General features: G+C 42.2%; 1 protein-coding gene across 1 annotated transcript in view; it reads right to left on the bottom strand.

The window, feature by feature from the left end:
• Window positions 1-506: 506 nt before the first annotated feature.
• ACAT1 (acetyl-CoA acetyltransferase 1) overlaps window positions 507-16,346 on the bottom strand; it is a 17,293-nt gene continuing 1,453 nt past the window's right edge. The window contains exons 3-13 of the mRNA XM_025193152.1: window positions 14,623-14,670; window positions 13,035-13,152; window positions 12,311-12,406; window positions 11,941-12,041; window positions 11,222-11,365; window positions 7,438-7,588; window positions 5,829-5,924; window positions 3,051-3,164; window positions 2,548-2,612; window positions 1,551-1,708; window positions 507-876 (exon numbers count right to left, since the gene is read on the bottom strand). Coding sequence (XP_025048937.1) covers window positions 756-876; window positions 1,551-1,708; window positions 2,548-2,612; window positions 3,051-3,164; window positions 5,829-5,924; window positions 7,438-7,588; window positions 11,222-11,365; window positions 11,941-12,041; window positions 12,311-12,406; window positions 13,035-13,152; window positions 14,623-14,670 — 1,212 coding nt within the window. The 3' untranslated portion in view covers window positions 507-755. The remainder of the gene's footprint in view (window positions 877-1,550; window positions 1,709-2,547; window positions 2,613-3,050; window positions 3,165-5,828; window positions 5,925-7,437; window positions 7,589-11,221; window positions 11,366-11,940; window positions 12,042-12,310; window positions 12,407-13,034; window positions 13,153-14,622; window positions 14,671-16,346) is intronic.

The following is a 16,346-nucleotide window of genomic DNA, read 5'->3' as shown; positions in this document are numbered from 1 at the left end:
TTTTCTGCTCATAGAGCACAGTAGAGTGGGAAACTTAATGATGTCTTGCCACCAGAATCAGGCTGCACAGATTTAGTGGTTCTCCTGCCTATACAACAGTGATTCAGAGCCTAGCTGGCACACAGTGAAGATGCCATTTTCTGTGTACAGTTCAGTTCTGGCTGCCAAACTTGTCTTCCCCCTGATGCTGGTTACTATTAATAACAATAAGGTAACCAATGCTAAACAAGCGCTGCAGAAATTCTCAACGGAAGAGCTGATATTCCAGCTACTTCCTAGAGAAATGTATACAGCTGTGGCCAAGATAAATTCTTTTCAAACAGTGTGGGAGTCTATCTGCAATACTAAAACAGTTAGAAAGTAACCATCATAATTTCATGAAAAAGCTTCAAGCAGCTTTTACTGACTTCAAAATTAAACTGTGTTAAAGAGGTGCAAGTAACTTGATACCAGCAATATATAACCAAGGAAAATGATCTGTAAATCACTTGCATGAAAGTCCTGAATCAGCGTAAGGATACAACCTTTATTGGCTTCTGACAGTTTGTATTTTTTTTCCATAATTAGACACATTTTTGTTCAGACTGAAGTAATAAAAAACAGATGTCAGTATTTCTGACTTGCTCTGAAGAAATACTTAAGCTGCAGCTGCCAGAGGTTTATGTAGTCTGCAAATTCTTAAATAAAATGTAACAGCCACCATTTAAGATACTTGATTATTACTAAGTTTAAGGCCTAACATTTCAGACCGCCATCTACAGCTTTTGGATCAGTATAGCAGAAGCTCCACCTCCTCCATTGCAAATGCCTGCAAGACCATGCTGTCCTTGCTTCAGTGCATGGACCATGTGTGCCACGATTCTTGCGCCAGACATTCTAGAATAGAAGAAAAGACCATTTAGCTTGGAGGAAGTCAGGATTCTGTGAGCTGCTCTGAGACAGGAACAGAGCAGTGCTAGTGCACCACTACACCGTTGTGTTAAGCTACAGCTATCAAACAAAGCCCACAGGTCTTAGACTGACTTTGCATGCAGTAGACTAGACCCAGTGCTGCAGACACTGCTCATGGTACATTGGGTTGGTCTGGGGCATGAGCTGCACACACAACCTGTGTCACACCAATCCTGTGCACTGGGTCTAGGGCTGGTCCAGATCGGGCTGTGCTGGAGCCAGCATACAAGGCTGTCTGGAGGCCCCCTGTGCTGCAAACAGCACCCTCAACAGAGACCACCCCATGAACTATGTGCTGGCTCCACTGCAACTTGTGCTACCCACAATGCATGGAATAGACTTGGCACCTATAAGCATTGGCAACAGCAGGAGGGACTGGTACAAGGTGCACACTGCATGCACCACCCCAGGCAGCCCTGTGTGTTGGCTCCAGTGTGCGCACATGGCTTGGGACCAGATTCTGACCAGCCCTGAGCCAGCACTTGGGACCAGTTTGGTGGAGTGCTTCCTGCAGCGCACATACCCCACCTCCACTCCCTGAGGCACAGGTGGTGTTTGTGGCCCCTAGTTCAGCAGAAACACCACATTGCTTTACATACCCTATTGGATGTCCCAGAGAGACAGCCCCTCCATGTATGTTCACCTTCTGAGGATCAATACCGAGCATTTTGATATTGGCCAAGACCACGACACTGAACGCTTCGTTGATTTCCCACATCTCAACATCTTCCTTTTTCAGACCTGCCTCGCTGAGAACCTAGAAAAAATTCCTGTATATATAACCACTTTCAACTTTCTTTTGGAAAGTTACCACCCACACTGGTCACAGTAACTTGTCCACAGAGGTGAACTAATCTTATACCCAAGTACAAATATGCATTTCCCTAAAAGGAATTAAGGTCTTGCCTACACCAGAAAATTTTAGCTATCAGTGATATGGGTGAGCATTTTCATTATGATTTATCCAAGCCCCTCCCCAAGCAAAATCTAACCTGAAAAAGCACTCCTATTAGAATACAAGTGTCCACCTGGGAGAACACTTGTTTATATACATACATGCCCTAGGTAATATAAAAGAGGTCTTTCCTGTATAGATAAAACCTCAGTTTATTAAACAAGTTCTTGTTTGACAGACTTAGAATAATTATTAACCAACTGAGATTTTAGCTCAGATTTCTTCAGTGCTGAGTACAAACATGCCTTGTATGCTGTAACACATTTTTTCTACGTTTTTCCAGTTTATTTGGGGTATGTAACTTCAGGGTCTCCATTGCCTAGGAGGGTAAAGTACAGTGCTCAAAACTACTTTTACTGTCTTTAAAAGTGAGCAGATTTCAAAGGTGCCAGTGTTCCCTGAGGAACAAGGCCAGAAAGCTGAATGTGTATTTTGCATGGGAATAATTCCTGGTTACAGCAATCACAATATAAACAATCTTTTCCACTTTTGCACTACCATCCATACCAGATATCTACAATAAGGATACATATGAGAAAAGCATTAGGTGTACTAGGAAAATCCCTGGTGGGTCACTGGCATGGCCCATAGTTAGGCAAGCTTGCAGTTTCCTGTTCAGCCATGATCAATTTGGTTCCTACCTTAGGAACAGCATACGCAGGTGCAATTGGGAAGTCAATCGGAGCTACAGCAGCATCTGCAAAAGCTGTAAGATCATAAACACTACTGAAAACCACTACTGTTCTTCCCAAAAGCAATGGTCATGGCAAAGCTCACATTCCCAGTACATTTTAACTTACTGAAGAAAAGAGAGATTTTGACTCTTACAATGACTCTTGAGAACAGATATATCTACAGTTCATAGCCTTGCACAAACAGGGTGAAACTTTTCACATTTTACCTCAAAAACACCAAACTTGGTCCCAAACTTGAATTCCTAATCATAACCAGACCCTCCTACAAGTGTGTTTGGCTCCTTGAATTAAAAAATATAACTTGGGTTCTATAGTAGCTGCACCATCCCATCCAATGAACTGCCTTCATGACTCTCCCCAAATAAAACAAGATTTGTAGGTTCATGGCAAAATTAGAGGGGTATTTTTCAGTACTGCACTTGAGAAGTGTGATTCAGAAAAATCCCTACCTACTATTCGCGCCAGCGGTGTGACATTAAGTCTCCTGGCTGCATCTGTAGTCATCACAACCAAAGCAGCTGCTCCATCATTCAACGTGCTGGCATTGGCAGCTGTGACCGTCCCTGTAAACAAATAATTTCACCAAGAACAGTAGGCAAACAAGAGGAAAAAGTACAACAGCTCAGCTATCTTTTGCCAATGCAATTGTCTGCAGAGGTCTTCAACCCACATTACACTGTTTTTACTCAAAGTTAATCTAGTGTAAATCGCCACGTGGATTGATTTAAATTTAAACTGATTTAAATTTACTTATCTTATGTAGGTAAATGGTAATCTTACCACTGTGCCAATTTACCCCCAGACTGCAAAGAGGGGCAAGTACACTGATTTAGAGTATAGATGTTTGGAACAAACTGTAACATGTTGAGAGAGGGCAGGGGGACATATTGCACATTGGCTGCTTCATCATAACTGTCTAGGTTTGCATTGGTTTCAAATAGATTTGGAAGCACCCTTTTAGTTAAACCGATACACCTTGTGAAAGATCATGAACAGAAGGATCAGTGCTAAAAGTGGTATTCCATAATGTGTAACAATATTTTTGAGGCAAAAGAGATTCAGCTACTACTAGTCACACCCCTGATACGGGTCCCTCTCTACAGGAAACTCATAATTTTTCCACTAAGGTTAGCTTTTCATGAATAAGGAAACTCCATGTCCAATTCTAGGTCATCCCTGCAGTTCCAAATCACCCAAACTAACAGCAGCATCAAGGAGAAAAAAAAATGACAGCCCATCCCAGAGCCATAAGCAGTAGGCCTGTGCAAATAGGGAACTATTTGATTTGGATTCAGATTTGGCCAATTCGGAGATCCAAATCGTTTTTCTGATTCGATTCAGCCGAATCACTTCAGAAGATTTGGAGCCGATTCAGAGATTCACCCATAGAATATAATGGGGAATCAATGAAATATCTATAACTTTGCTGTATTTTGACTGATTTGGATGAACCTTGAAGGGATGGTAGCCTCTGCTGAGAGCATGACATGTGCCAAGTTTCAAGGTGATAGGTGCAGTGGTTTCTGGGAAACTGCACCTCAAAGCCGTGAAGGCAAAACTCATGTCACGTGTGTGTTAAGCCACAGTGGGGTGGAAACTGCAGGGGTGGTAGCTCTCGCTGAGGCCACGAAGCCTGCCAGGTTTCAAGGAGATAGGTGCAGGGGTTTGGGGGGAACTGCACCTCAAGCTGCAGACAAGCAAACTCATGACATGGGTGACACTGTGTGTTAGGGCACAGCAGAGTGAAAGCTGCAGGCCTGCTAGCCTCTGCTTTCTGTCTTGGAGCAGAAGCAATTCCCGGCTCTGCATTGATTCTTTCCTCTCCTTAGTTTATGGTTTTGTAGGTGTTAATCTTTGCTCATTAACTCATTATCTAGTAGCTAGCTACTGTGCATTGAGCTGGTACCTGTGTGAATCATGACTGATTGGTAACAGAGTTGCCTAGCAGCCAGGCCTGCAGTCATTCCCCGCCCCCCATGTGCTCCAAGACAGACACAGTTGCACAACCACCCATGTCACGAGTTTTGCCTGTCAGCAGCTAGAGGCGCAGGGCTCCAGAACCCAGAAGCCCCTTCACCTATCTCCTTAACAGCTGGCAGGCTTCATGGCCTCCGCAGGGGTTAGCAGGCCTGCAGCTGTCACCCTGCTGCGCCTTAACACACACAGGGTCACCCATGTCACAAGTTTTGCTTGTCAGCAACCTGAGGTGCAGTTTCCCCCAAACCCCTGCACCTATCTCCTTGAAACTTGGCACGCTTTGTGGCCTCAGCAGAGGCTACCATCCCTGCAAGTTTCATCTTAATCAGTCAAAAGACAACCAAGTTATAGATATTTCACTGATTCCCCATTATACCCTATGGCCGACTCTTTTCCGAATCAATTCGAAAGCTCTGAATCAATTCAGAAAGCCTAAAGCTTCCAGTGATTCGATTCAGATTCATGTATTTGGCCTTCGAATCATCCCTGAATCCGAATCATGATCCGAAGCTTTGCACAGCCCTAATAAGCAGGAGCCATTCAGGATATCACAGCTAACAAAAAACAACAAATCTAAGTGTGCAACAAACTGCATTTCTCCACTGTTGGCTACTGACCAATTCTCCATACCACGGAGGATGCTGCCAAGTATAAATGATGATTAACAAATTCAGACGCTTGCCTTTATGTTATCTTCACCTTCACAGTGCCATAGAGAAAAATAATATGCCTTTCATCCATCAACCAAAGTGGTTCCAAACTTAAAACAGTGTTACTAAGTAACATAACTTGATCTTGACAGCTTAGACATTCTTCTGAGCATTTGAACCCTACTGTGACCAGCAGAAAAACAGCGAGATCCTCCTACTGGGATATTTTAGAAGAACTCAATCAAAAGACAGAAATAACAAGAGTTCCTGTTGCCAGGAAAGCAGGTCACCCTTCTACTGCAAGTAGAGTTATTAGAACCAATGGAAATCTTTTGATTAAAAATGTGATGCATTTTGTCCTCTCCTTTAGCATATTACTTGGTAATCACCAGAAAACCCAAGTTAAATGAAAAGCTATTGTGCATGTTTTAGTCCCAATACCCTGGCCAACATCCAAGTTCAGAAGTCATAGTCTGCTTAAATTCTTTCTGTACTTTCAGATGGAGACTGCATTGTTCACTGATTGCCCAAATGCAGAGAATATCTAACACGGTTTTCTCTCTAGAAGGAACAGTTGTTTTTTTGCTATGCTGTACTTACCATTTTCTTTTTGAAAAACAGTCTTCAGTTTTGGAACTTTACTGAAATCAACACGCCTGTACTCTTCATCTTCTTTCATTTCTATATCTGGCTTCCCTGAAATTGAGACTTCATTTACTAAACCAATTTCAAGTGCAAACCAGCTCAGTCAGTTTTTGGCATGGAAAGATACATACACAGGGCAAACTTGTTCTTGTCCTGATTATATCCAAAAATCTGCTAAATGGTAAGTTCTATAATGTCTACTCTATGCTAGAGTCATTTTAGGCATCCTAAACAGATTTAAATTAAATGTTACTATGATTTAAGTCATGTCTCTCTTTAGAGTAAAAAAGTTGCATTTTATCGAGAGACGCGTGAAAACAAGTTTATACTTGCATCTCATTTTCTTGCAAGAGGACTAGTAAGAGACCTTTATCAATTAATCCTCCCAGCAGGGTGCTGAGAGGAGAGCACAGATCTTTTCTGGCTATAAAAATAATTAAAAATAAAAAGGATATGATGCAATACTGTTGGCAAAAACCTGGCACAGTCATAACAAGTGTGGGCCCTTCAGGGGGCTACATTTCAAAGTGGGCAGCAGGAAGCTACATTTACATTTCAAAGTAAAACCTGCAAGGGGCAAGAGACAGAAAATTTGGATGTTGAAAGTGTGAGAGTCACAGAATACGTGAAAGACATGCCATCCAAGGGGGAGAGGAGGATGCAAATAACCCATAAAAGCCCTGGAAAAGATTAAACCTGTGGGACTGCTCTCACCAGCTAAGATGACCAGTGGACTCCCCCAGAACTTCTGAATGCCTGGCTGCAGAAATCCTCTGTCCTCAGGACTACATAAAACTTATGCAAAATTTCTGTCGCATCTTGATTTAGGTTAAGTGTGTGTGTTGTTGCTGGGTCTTATTTGGTTGCATCTTAGCTTAGGCTTTAGGTAAAGTTTTCTGTTGTTTCTTGGTCATATGCTTGAAATTGCAAATTGCTGTGCTCAATAAACGCTCTCTTCAGAGAACGGACTATTCTTGTTTAAGTGTTTTTGATTACTTCAGTGCTACTACCTAAGAGCTAACATTAAATCCCAGTAACAAACACCATGCCACGTCAGTTAGCACATGCACCCTATAAACCACTCATATACATGACAGAACAAGGATGGACAACTCCCGTGCCACAGTAAAAGCAGAAAAGGAAAAAAAAAAAGTGACCATAGGAAACAGAAGTAAATCAATGGCCTCGAGCTGTAGGAGGGGAAGTTTAGGTTGGAGATTAGGAGGAACTTCTGACTATGAGAGTGGTCAGGCACTGGAACAGGCTATGTGGAAAGCCTCCTCCTCAGAAATCTTCAAGACCAGGTTGGATAGACACTTGGCTAGGATGGTTTAGGTCAGGGATGATCCCGCCTTATGCAGGGGACTGGACTAGATGACTTCACAAGGTCCCTTCCAGATACACTTTCCTATGATCCTATAAAATAACATACAGTTTCCCAGAAAGTTCCTATGCAGATTTAATGGGGGGGAAAGCTATTCCTGAAATTAGCAGATGTGCACTGCAATGTTTGTATCCTCCACTGGAAAAACAAGCATCCTTTAAGAAAACAAATCACTGATACCTTTTTGTGAAACAGAGACAGGAACAATTTCCTTTGCCAGTAGTCCCGATTCCCAAGCTGTTTTGCTCCTTGTGTAAGAGCTAATGGCATAAGTGTCTTGCTCCTCACGTGAAATGGTAAGCTTCTTGGCAGTATTCTCGGCACAATTACCCTTGGGGAAAACCACTCACGTACAGTTTATCATTTTGAGAGTCACATTCAAAAACATAGCTTAAAGCCAGGGGTGGATTCAGGGGATGTGCACTGGTGCACTTGCACCCTGCTTTGATTCCCAGTCCACCCACAGTTTAAAACCAACTGCCTGGCTGTGACAGCAGCATTTCTAGTCAGGCAGTGTTGAGGGAGTCATTTGACTTCATGGCTCGTTGTAATCTACCTGATCTCTTCTAAACTCTTCATTCCACAAGTGTTAATAACCCTATCTCCTTTTCAATAGTCTTGATGTTCCACCAGTCAAGCTATCCTTTGTTCTGCAATTCTGTTGTTTGTTAGCTGCTCCTGGTCATGAAACTCCTGTTTCACAGCCCAGCAGACTGTTTTTATCTCATTCCAATGAAGTTCTCTTTGTTTTTGCTTCAATCTTAAACTGAATGATACAACCCTAGGTCCCTGGGACATTAGTAAAGCGTCTAGTTTATTTTTAACTGGAGAAAAATGTGTGTTGCTTTATATGTGATAATGCACCTCGACACCTTTTCAAAATTCTAGATGCGCCCCTTCTTAAAGCTAACCACCCCATGCCCATCTCCTGACACCTACAACATTGATATCAGTTTCTGACAGTTACTGTTTTATTATGACAATTGCTGCTGGAATGGTCACTTCACCAGTAGAATTTGGTGGACAATTCTCTGGACCTACATAGTTAAAGCCATAGAGCAATGTTCTTGAGGAGGCCTTTTGAAGTTAAAAATCTCTGAATTTAATGTTAATGAAAGGGCTTTGACTGACATTTTGGAAGACTAATCCCTCCATTTAGATACAGAATGGTACCTCTATACTGTCTCATGAATGTGTATCCTTCCTATTCTGGTGGGCCTACTTGGGTCAAAAGGATAGCTCAATCCCAAGTCTGTCAGCTCTTGATTCTCAGCAGTCTGACAACCGTGTACACTTGACTGAAATAATCAATGTCATTTCATGTAAGTTACTGAACAGCCAAAGGTGTTACAGCCAGATGGTTACAAATGTCAAACACTACAAACATGGGTTAGGGAGCTGATGACAGAAATGAAGGGTAATACATCCCCTGTACAAATCACCTGACCCAAGCAGTTCACATCACAATTACAGGCAGTCCTTGACTTACAATGTTGAGTTACAATGTTTCACACTTACAACATTTATAAATTGACACCCAGTTTTAACTTTCTGATATCAGTTTCGACTTTAGAACACTTGATCCAACACAATGCCACACCAGCGAACAAGTTCGCTGTGTCGCCCATCTCCCTGGAGAACATCTATCCAAACTTCCTTGGACACTTTCTTTAAGAAAGAAGATGCTTTCAGAAAACCCTGCAGCCAAGACTCCTGAGAAAACTCCAGCCAAGAACCCTTCAAAAAGTCCAGCAAAGTCACCTCAAAGAAGTCCTTCCAAATCAATATGATTGCTATTTACAATAAAAATACATCAATGTAGCTATATTAATCATGTATAATTGATTAAGTACAAAATTCTGGGTTATTTTTGGTGAAAATAGGGTATTGGGCCTTGGTTCAGGAACCAATCCCCCCATTTATATAACTTTGTTCCTATGGGAAAAATCGGTTCCGAGTTACAATATTTCGACTTAAGACACAGTTTTCAGGAACCAATTGCGTCATAAGTCCGAGGACTGCCTGTATTCTGAGGGTCACAGAGATAGATCCCTCTCCTCACTGATCACTAAATTAACCTTGCTAGAGCCTCCATGAACATTAGGGTTACATTTGTGCTGCGTTGAAAGCGAGTTAAATAAATACAAATGCTGTGTAGAGATCAGTCTATTTGATGAACTACAGGACTGGTACAAACAAGTTAATTTTTATCTTCCTCTATCTACCCAGGACATTCAAAAGCTTCATAGCATCTAGGTCACTGCACTCTGACAGAACATAAGTACGAATAAATTCCTAAACTGCAGCATATGTGCTCCCTACCATGCCTCCAGTCACCAAACAAGACTTCAAGCAGACTACAGCTGCCAAAATGGAGCACAGAAAATCTCTAAAGCTTCAAGACTTTGCATGTCATAATCAAAATCCCAGAAGCAGATTAGAAGCCAACAGAGAGCACAACTGTGTGTTGTTGTCTGCATGCCCCAAATCAGATGTTGACAACCAGGATTTGCATTTGCTGAAAAATCTGGGTAGTTTTAAGTACAGGCTAAAGGAACATATGCTGCTACACCAGCCAGCAAGTTGTGGAAAAGAATATCAAAGAGTAAAAATGTCAATACTCAGGCCAGTAGATAATGATAAATAATTCTTTGGACAATTGCTGCTGTTTACGAAGCGAAGCAAAGTAATCCAATAACACCCCAAGATTTTGAAGAATTAAGTCAAAAGACTGAAAATATTGCTGCAATGAGAAGAACAGCTGATGCTTTACTACGCACATCTGCCACATTTCAGTCTTTTCTGAATTCATCATAAAGCTATGCAGGGGTTTAGGTTGTAGCCGTGTTGGTCTAAGGACATAGGCAGACAAGGTTCCTTGGGTGAATTTGATATCTTTTATTAGACCAACCCAAATAGTTGGAGAAAAGTTATTAAGCAAGCTTTCAGGTTCAAAAACCATTCGTCAGGCTAAGGAAGTTTCAGCAGTTGGTGTGTGCTCTTCCTGGATGGAATGAAAAGTAAAGAAGCCAGGGGCTGGGCTGGGGAGTCAGTTGCCAGGCAGATTATAATGTATCAAAAAATGATCTCTGGTAGCCAGGAGGTTGATGAAATGGAGCTCATAGGCTCGTCTCTGGGTAGTGTTGTATGAGACGAGCCTATGAGCTCCATTTCATCAACCTCCTGGATACTAGAGATCATGGACTAAATACAGACATTGGATTTTTGACACGTTATAATCTGCCTGGCAACTGACTCCCCAGCCCAGCCCCTGGCTTCTTTACTTGTCATTCCATCCAGGAAGAGCACACACCAACTGCTGAAACTTCCTTAGCCTGACGAATGGTTTTTGAACCCGAAAGCTTGCTTAATAACTTTTCTCCAACTATTTGGGTTGATCTAATAAAAGATATCAAATTCACCCAAGGAACCTTGTCTGTCATAAAGCTATGAGCTTTTGTGAAGGTCAGATAAACAAACATGCCAATTTTCTCAAATCTCAGTCCAATCTTGTCTTGGAACCTCATATACATACTGAAGAAGAGAAACAGGTGGACCACAACAACCTCAGAGAAGTTGAGCTACTTTACCAGTCACTCTGCAACAACTGAAGTGACCCATTAGTGACTGATTCTGCATTCTATGGAGTAAGTCTAGAGCTTCAGCTCCTGTCTACCCATGTGCCAGATTCGCAAGAAAAAAAAAAAAAAACTTTAAACAGTTAGACAAACAGCTGACACTTGATCTGCATCCAGATGCTCTACCAAAGTTCTGCACATCAGTTGCAATAAGGATTCTGTAAAGAGAAGAACTCTTCTCCCTAGAACCTGTTCTGTCTTTCATTCCCAGGTATGCCTACTCTAACAATTAAACCATTGCAGCTAAACTTTTTAGCTGCATGGTGGGCTCAGGGTTGACACTCAATTAAATAAAAAGTTTTCAGGTCTTGAACAACAAAACTTACCATATGGATGCTGTTGTAAACATCAGTCAGCCCATCTTTCACAATCAAGTCTTCCAACTTTACTCCTCCATAAGGTGTAGTTCCTCTGATCATTGCATAGGGAACATTAGACATGCTCTCCATGCCACCAGCCACCATTACATCCTGCTCAAACAAATAAAAATTGCACAATAAGTTGTTTTATAGCGAATTCTACCACACAAGTTGTCAACAAAGAGCTCAATGAAGACAATCATATTTCCAATGACTGCCCCTCCCCACCTCTGCAAAAACAAACCAATTACTTATATTTTTATGGAACAGAAATGAAGACATTAACTGAAAACAGCTATGCAGTGTTAGCAAGCCAAATGGCTGTAACTGATGTTTTTAGAAAAGTATATTTTGGTTCAACCCAAAATAAAACATTGCCTTTAGTTTTCAAAACTGCCAGAAAATTTTGTGCTCAGCTCTAAAGATATATGCAAGACAAGTTGTAAATATACAGTTTATAAATGTGGGGGTACCTAAACAAAGTCATATTTATATGTTTACAAATTTAGGTTGTATAGTCTGATAAAAACTTGCTAAGTGGTATTAGCACAAACCCAAACTGGAGTATAATTACCAGGGCAATATTATAACATTAGTTTGGTCTCTCTCAGGAGTCATGATTTCAACATCTCCACAACTCAAAAAGCAGTCATATTTCTACTTAAATGGTTCTAAAAGTCACATACCTGATTCCCACACATTAGGCTCTGTGCTGCCATCATGATTGATTTCATTCCTGAAGCACAAACTTTATTGATAGTTGTAGTAGGAGTTGAGATTGGTAAACCTGAAGCAAGTAAGTATACAATTACATAAGATAAACACATATATTATTCTAATATTTCTCTGTAGCTTACATTTCTTTGTAGCCTTTAGCAGCCATTACATACCAACAACCAGAAGTGGTTGTTTGTCACTATTAGCAACAGTTTTCACAGAATTTTAATAACTAAAGAAAAACGAAGTCTGTTACAATCTGTACTTAAATGTAACTAGCTTCTTACATTTTCATTATTTTTATGCAGCAAGTCCAGAAACAAAGGAGAGAATTAATACCTGCACCCAATACAGCTTGCCTTGCTGGAGCTTGCCCCTGTCCAGCCTGCAGGACATTACCCATGTACACTTCTTTCACTTCCTCTGCAGGGATGCCTATGAAATAAACCCGTCACGGATTTTGTAAGGGACAGGAGAAACACTCTAGGTTTACAGTCCAAAATATAAATAAAATGCATGAGATCCATCATAGCAAGGCTAAACAAGAGTGGAAAGAACCATATCAAGATGGGTTTCCACACCATTTTGTACCTGAAATATGCTCTAATGATGGCTCTTTCCAAAGTCCTCTCCCAGAATGACCTCTCTCAGAGAATAAGAATAGTAAAGCCAAGATCTGGGCTGGTTTTAGTGACCTGCCAGTCACTGAATCCCCAGTCCAGTAGGGCGATTCAGTTTTCATGGCTGGTCAATCTGTAACTGCCACACAGACTATCACATTTTGTGGTGTGGACATCCATCTCGTAGGAACTGGAGTAACATCTTATTTCACATAAGCCACCAACCAACATTCCATTCTTAAAAGCAACACTGAAAATAAAAGACAGACACTAACCTATCAGGCTTTACATACTTTTCACATGCTTAGCTAAAAGTAAAAGCTATGCAAAAAAAAAAGCAATGCTCCCCTCTTTTTTAAGGAACATGTTTTACAAAACAAGATACAAACTAGTACTGTTCATCTGGTCATGTGTAACTTCTGCAAGCAAATATTTGCACGTACTTGCTCTTTCAATTGCTCCTTTGATTGCAACAGAACCAAGTTTAGTGGCTGGCAATGATGAGAGAGATCCCTGGAAAGATCCAATAGGTGTCCTTACAGCACTTGCTATCACCACTTCCTAATGGAAAGGAATAAAATGTAAAAGTCATTGTCATTTCTCCAAGATTATACCTTGTCTTTTAAACTGAAGGTTCTTTGGAGCAATACCTGTTGTTCATGTTTGTGAAAATGTGCAATACAGTGAACTACAAAGCGGTAATAACCTCTATGCACTACTGCAACATGAAATGTTTAAGCAAATAATTGTTAACTTGTTTTCCACTACCCGCTGAACTCTGAAGTAACAAAATATTAAGAATGTCAAAATGTTTTCACCAGAACCTGGTTGCAATGGACTGTTTTTGCATGTCTACTGGTATACATTACCTACATGCTTTAGTTTTAGCTGTAAGCCATTTTATAGCATTTACTGAATCATGAGTTAGCAGTCCTGAAACTGACTAAATACAATCATTTTCAAATGAAGATAGCACTTTGATATCCGCTTCCCCTTTGCTGTTTCTGGCACAGCTGAAAGATGTAAAGTGAGTTACAAAGTCAGAATTTACAATTAGCATGCAGCTAAAGGGAGTTGCTAAACAGACAACAGAGATGGAAAATGCTAAGTGCTGGTTCTCAACCAGGGTACCATGGCATTTTGGGGCACCTTGAGATCCTTTCAAGGGTCCCATGCACTGTTAGGTGGGCAAACAGAACCAGGCATTATTTGAACCCTGCTGATGCAGAACAATTATTTCATGGGCGACTGGTGCCCACCCGACTGGACAGTCAGAGAGTTGGGGGGGTCCTTCTGCAGCCAATTCCCACCCCCCCATGACTGATCCCGCAGGCTGAGGGGGGAGGGGGTCCCCCCACAGCTGATCCTGCCATCTTGCAGCTGGCAGAGCGGCATGCCGATGGCACTTCCAAGTCAGCATGATTGGCTGTGGGGGGACCGCTCCTCCTGGCGCACTCCCTGGCTGGCACTCTCGGGGGGCCACCAACACTCTCACCTGCCCCCCTTGCCCAGGAACGCTGTCTGACAGGGTGTACCAGCACTCTCAGGGGGTGCACATGCACCCCCATGTACACCCTACGTGTCGCCACTGAATCATTTCCCCAGTACCCCCAGTGAAGTGACCAAAGTCACCGAACTGGTTCCACAGGTTTCTTGGAGGGAAACTTAAGACAAAGGGTCTGGACACAATAAGGAGGGGAAAGGAGGGGGTCCTCTCCAGTCCCAAAGGAAGCAAGCTATACAGCACAAACAAGACAGACAGCAAAATAAATCCAGAAACACTTGAGCACAGTGTACGTGGGTGTTACATTCTCCCTCAACCCAAAATGTCCCAATCCAGGGATAGACAGAGGAAGATTTCTTCACACCTTGAGACTAAAAAGGTTGAGAACCACCACAACAATGAATTTATGCTCTTAGCAACATGTAGAGAGCTGATACTTGTTACAACAAGCTAGGACTGGCTTTGAACAACGCAGTAAAGCAAGTTATACACTTATCCAGTACACATAAATGGAGTACACTACTTACATTTAAAGTTCGCTGGGACGCATAACTCCGGTTTGTATATTTCAAAGCCTGGAAAGAAAAACATTTCCAAAATTGTAAATTTTCACATCTTAATGTTTTGGCTCATATCTGTGAAGACTGAGGAGGTTTTCAAAAAGTGGGAAACACTGATAATTACCTGTATTTTTCAAGTTAAAAAATACTGAAAAATATTTAAAAAACAAGTATATCATAAAATGGTTGTTTTCATTACAGTTAGACAAATAAGCCACGTCCCGATGAGTATGGATGTTTGTTTCCCCAGGGACAAGCAGTAGCCGCACCTTGTGCCATCCGTGCCACATGCGCCCTGGTGCGCAGCAGGTTACCCTGGGTGGGGTAGGGGGGAGGCTGGTGCCAGCAACTGTACTGACCCCAGCAGCCCCAGGGAGCTGCAGCCATGGCACTTCTGCAATGGGAGCCTGGCCAGCAGCTAGAGTACAGTTCTGACTGGCTAGGCTCCAGTTTTGGGCCGTGCACACTGCCACAACAATGTGAGCTGCACACTGCTACCATGCACACTGCTCTGCTTTTTTGTAGCATGGGTTTTTCTTCTCCCGGGGTCAAAAAAATCCCTCACTGCAAGGTAGCAGTACAGGGTCTGTGGCGCCACACACCACATGTCCACACTCACATGGACGTGGCCATATAGTTTAGAATGAGGCCATACTTTAGACCCTATGATCAATACTTTTCTGGCAAGTGAAATAATATAAGACGATTTGTGTGAAGTATGGATTGAAAACTTCTGCTACTTGTATGGACAAGCAGAACAGCTGACAATCTGCTATGGGCACCCCAATCAATAGGAGATAAGTGTGGCTAGATGATTAGGTTTAATTATTCACCTCCTTTGCTTCTTGGGACTTCGCGCCATTCAGTGTTATCAGCAAATTTATTCAGCACTCCTTTGCATCAGAGGCAATTCATTTCTAAGGTTCAGTTTCACTGCATTTGCAACTGGAAACAGGTTGGTAAGTAAAGGATCCCAGCATCACAGAATAAACTAAGCAATCTGTAACACCACACCAATTAGTGGACAGCTAACTTCATCTTATTACCAGGCGTAATAACACCGGGAAGATCATGCCCTGGGGTTTTTAAGAAAGCACTTAAAAATCTCTTTGGATTATAAAACTTTAAATGAGTAGTTTAGAAATCATTCACCAAGTGTACTAGACAACCTAAGTGGGAAGACTACAGGCCACACCACTTCATTTAGCAAAAGGAAATAGTCCATTGACTTTAAACGAATGGTCATTCCAAGGACATTGCACGCTCGATGACGAACATCAAGTGCAAATATAGTTAAAAAAACACTTTCAGATACTCTGCCCACTCTCATCCCTATGTTGTTTCCCACTTTTCCAATTCGCTTCTTTTTAGCTGATCGCAACTTACTCACAAAGGTGGCAGGGGCCAGATAGTCAACCGTGAAGGATATGAAAGAGAGATTCGTCCTCTAACGGTTCAGCCTTGGGCAGGCGCTTTGTTCATTTGAAGTGCACAAATATTAAACAAAACAACCAAAAGTCACGCCAGCGGGGGCCTCCCTTGGAGATTTTATTTCGACAGCCCGGGAGCAGGTCCCCTGGCGGCCGAGCCCGCGGCCGTGGCAGCTCAGCCAGCTTCAAGAAGGGGCCTGGCCACGGATCATGTCCTCAGGGACCCCGGCGGCCGCGGGGCTCAGGCTGAACCCAGCGGGG

This window comes from Alligator sinensis, unplaced genomic scaffold (genome assembly GCF_000455745.1).
Source record: "Alligator sinensis unplaced genomic scaffold, ASM45574v1 scaffold802_2, whole genome shotgun sequence".
Classification (NCBI taxonomy): domain Eukaryota; kingdom Metazoa; phylum Chordata; order Crocodylia; family Alligatoridae; genus Alligator; species Alligator sinensis.
Note: the sequence above shows the minus strand (reverse complement) of the source record. Positions and strands in the feature narration are given on the sequence as shown.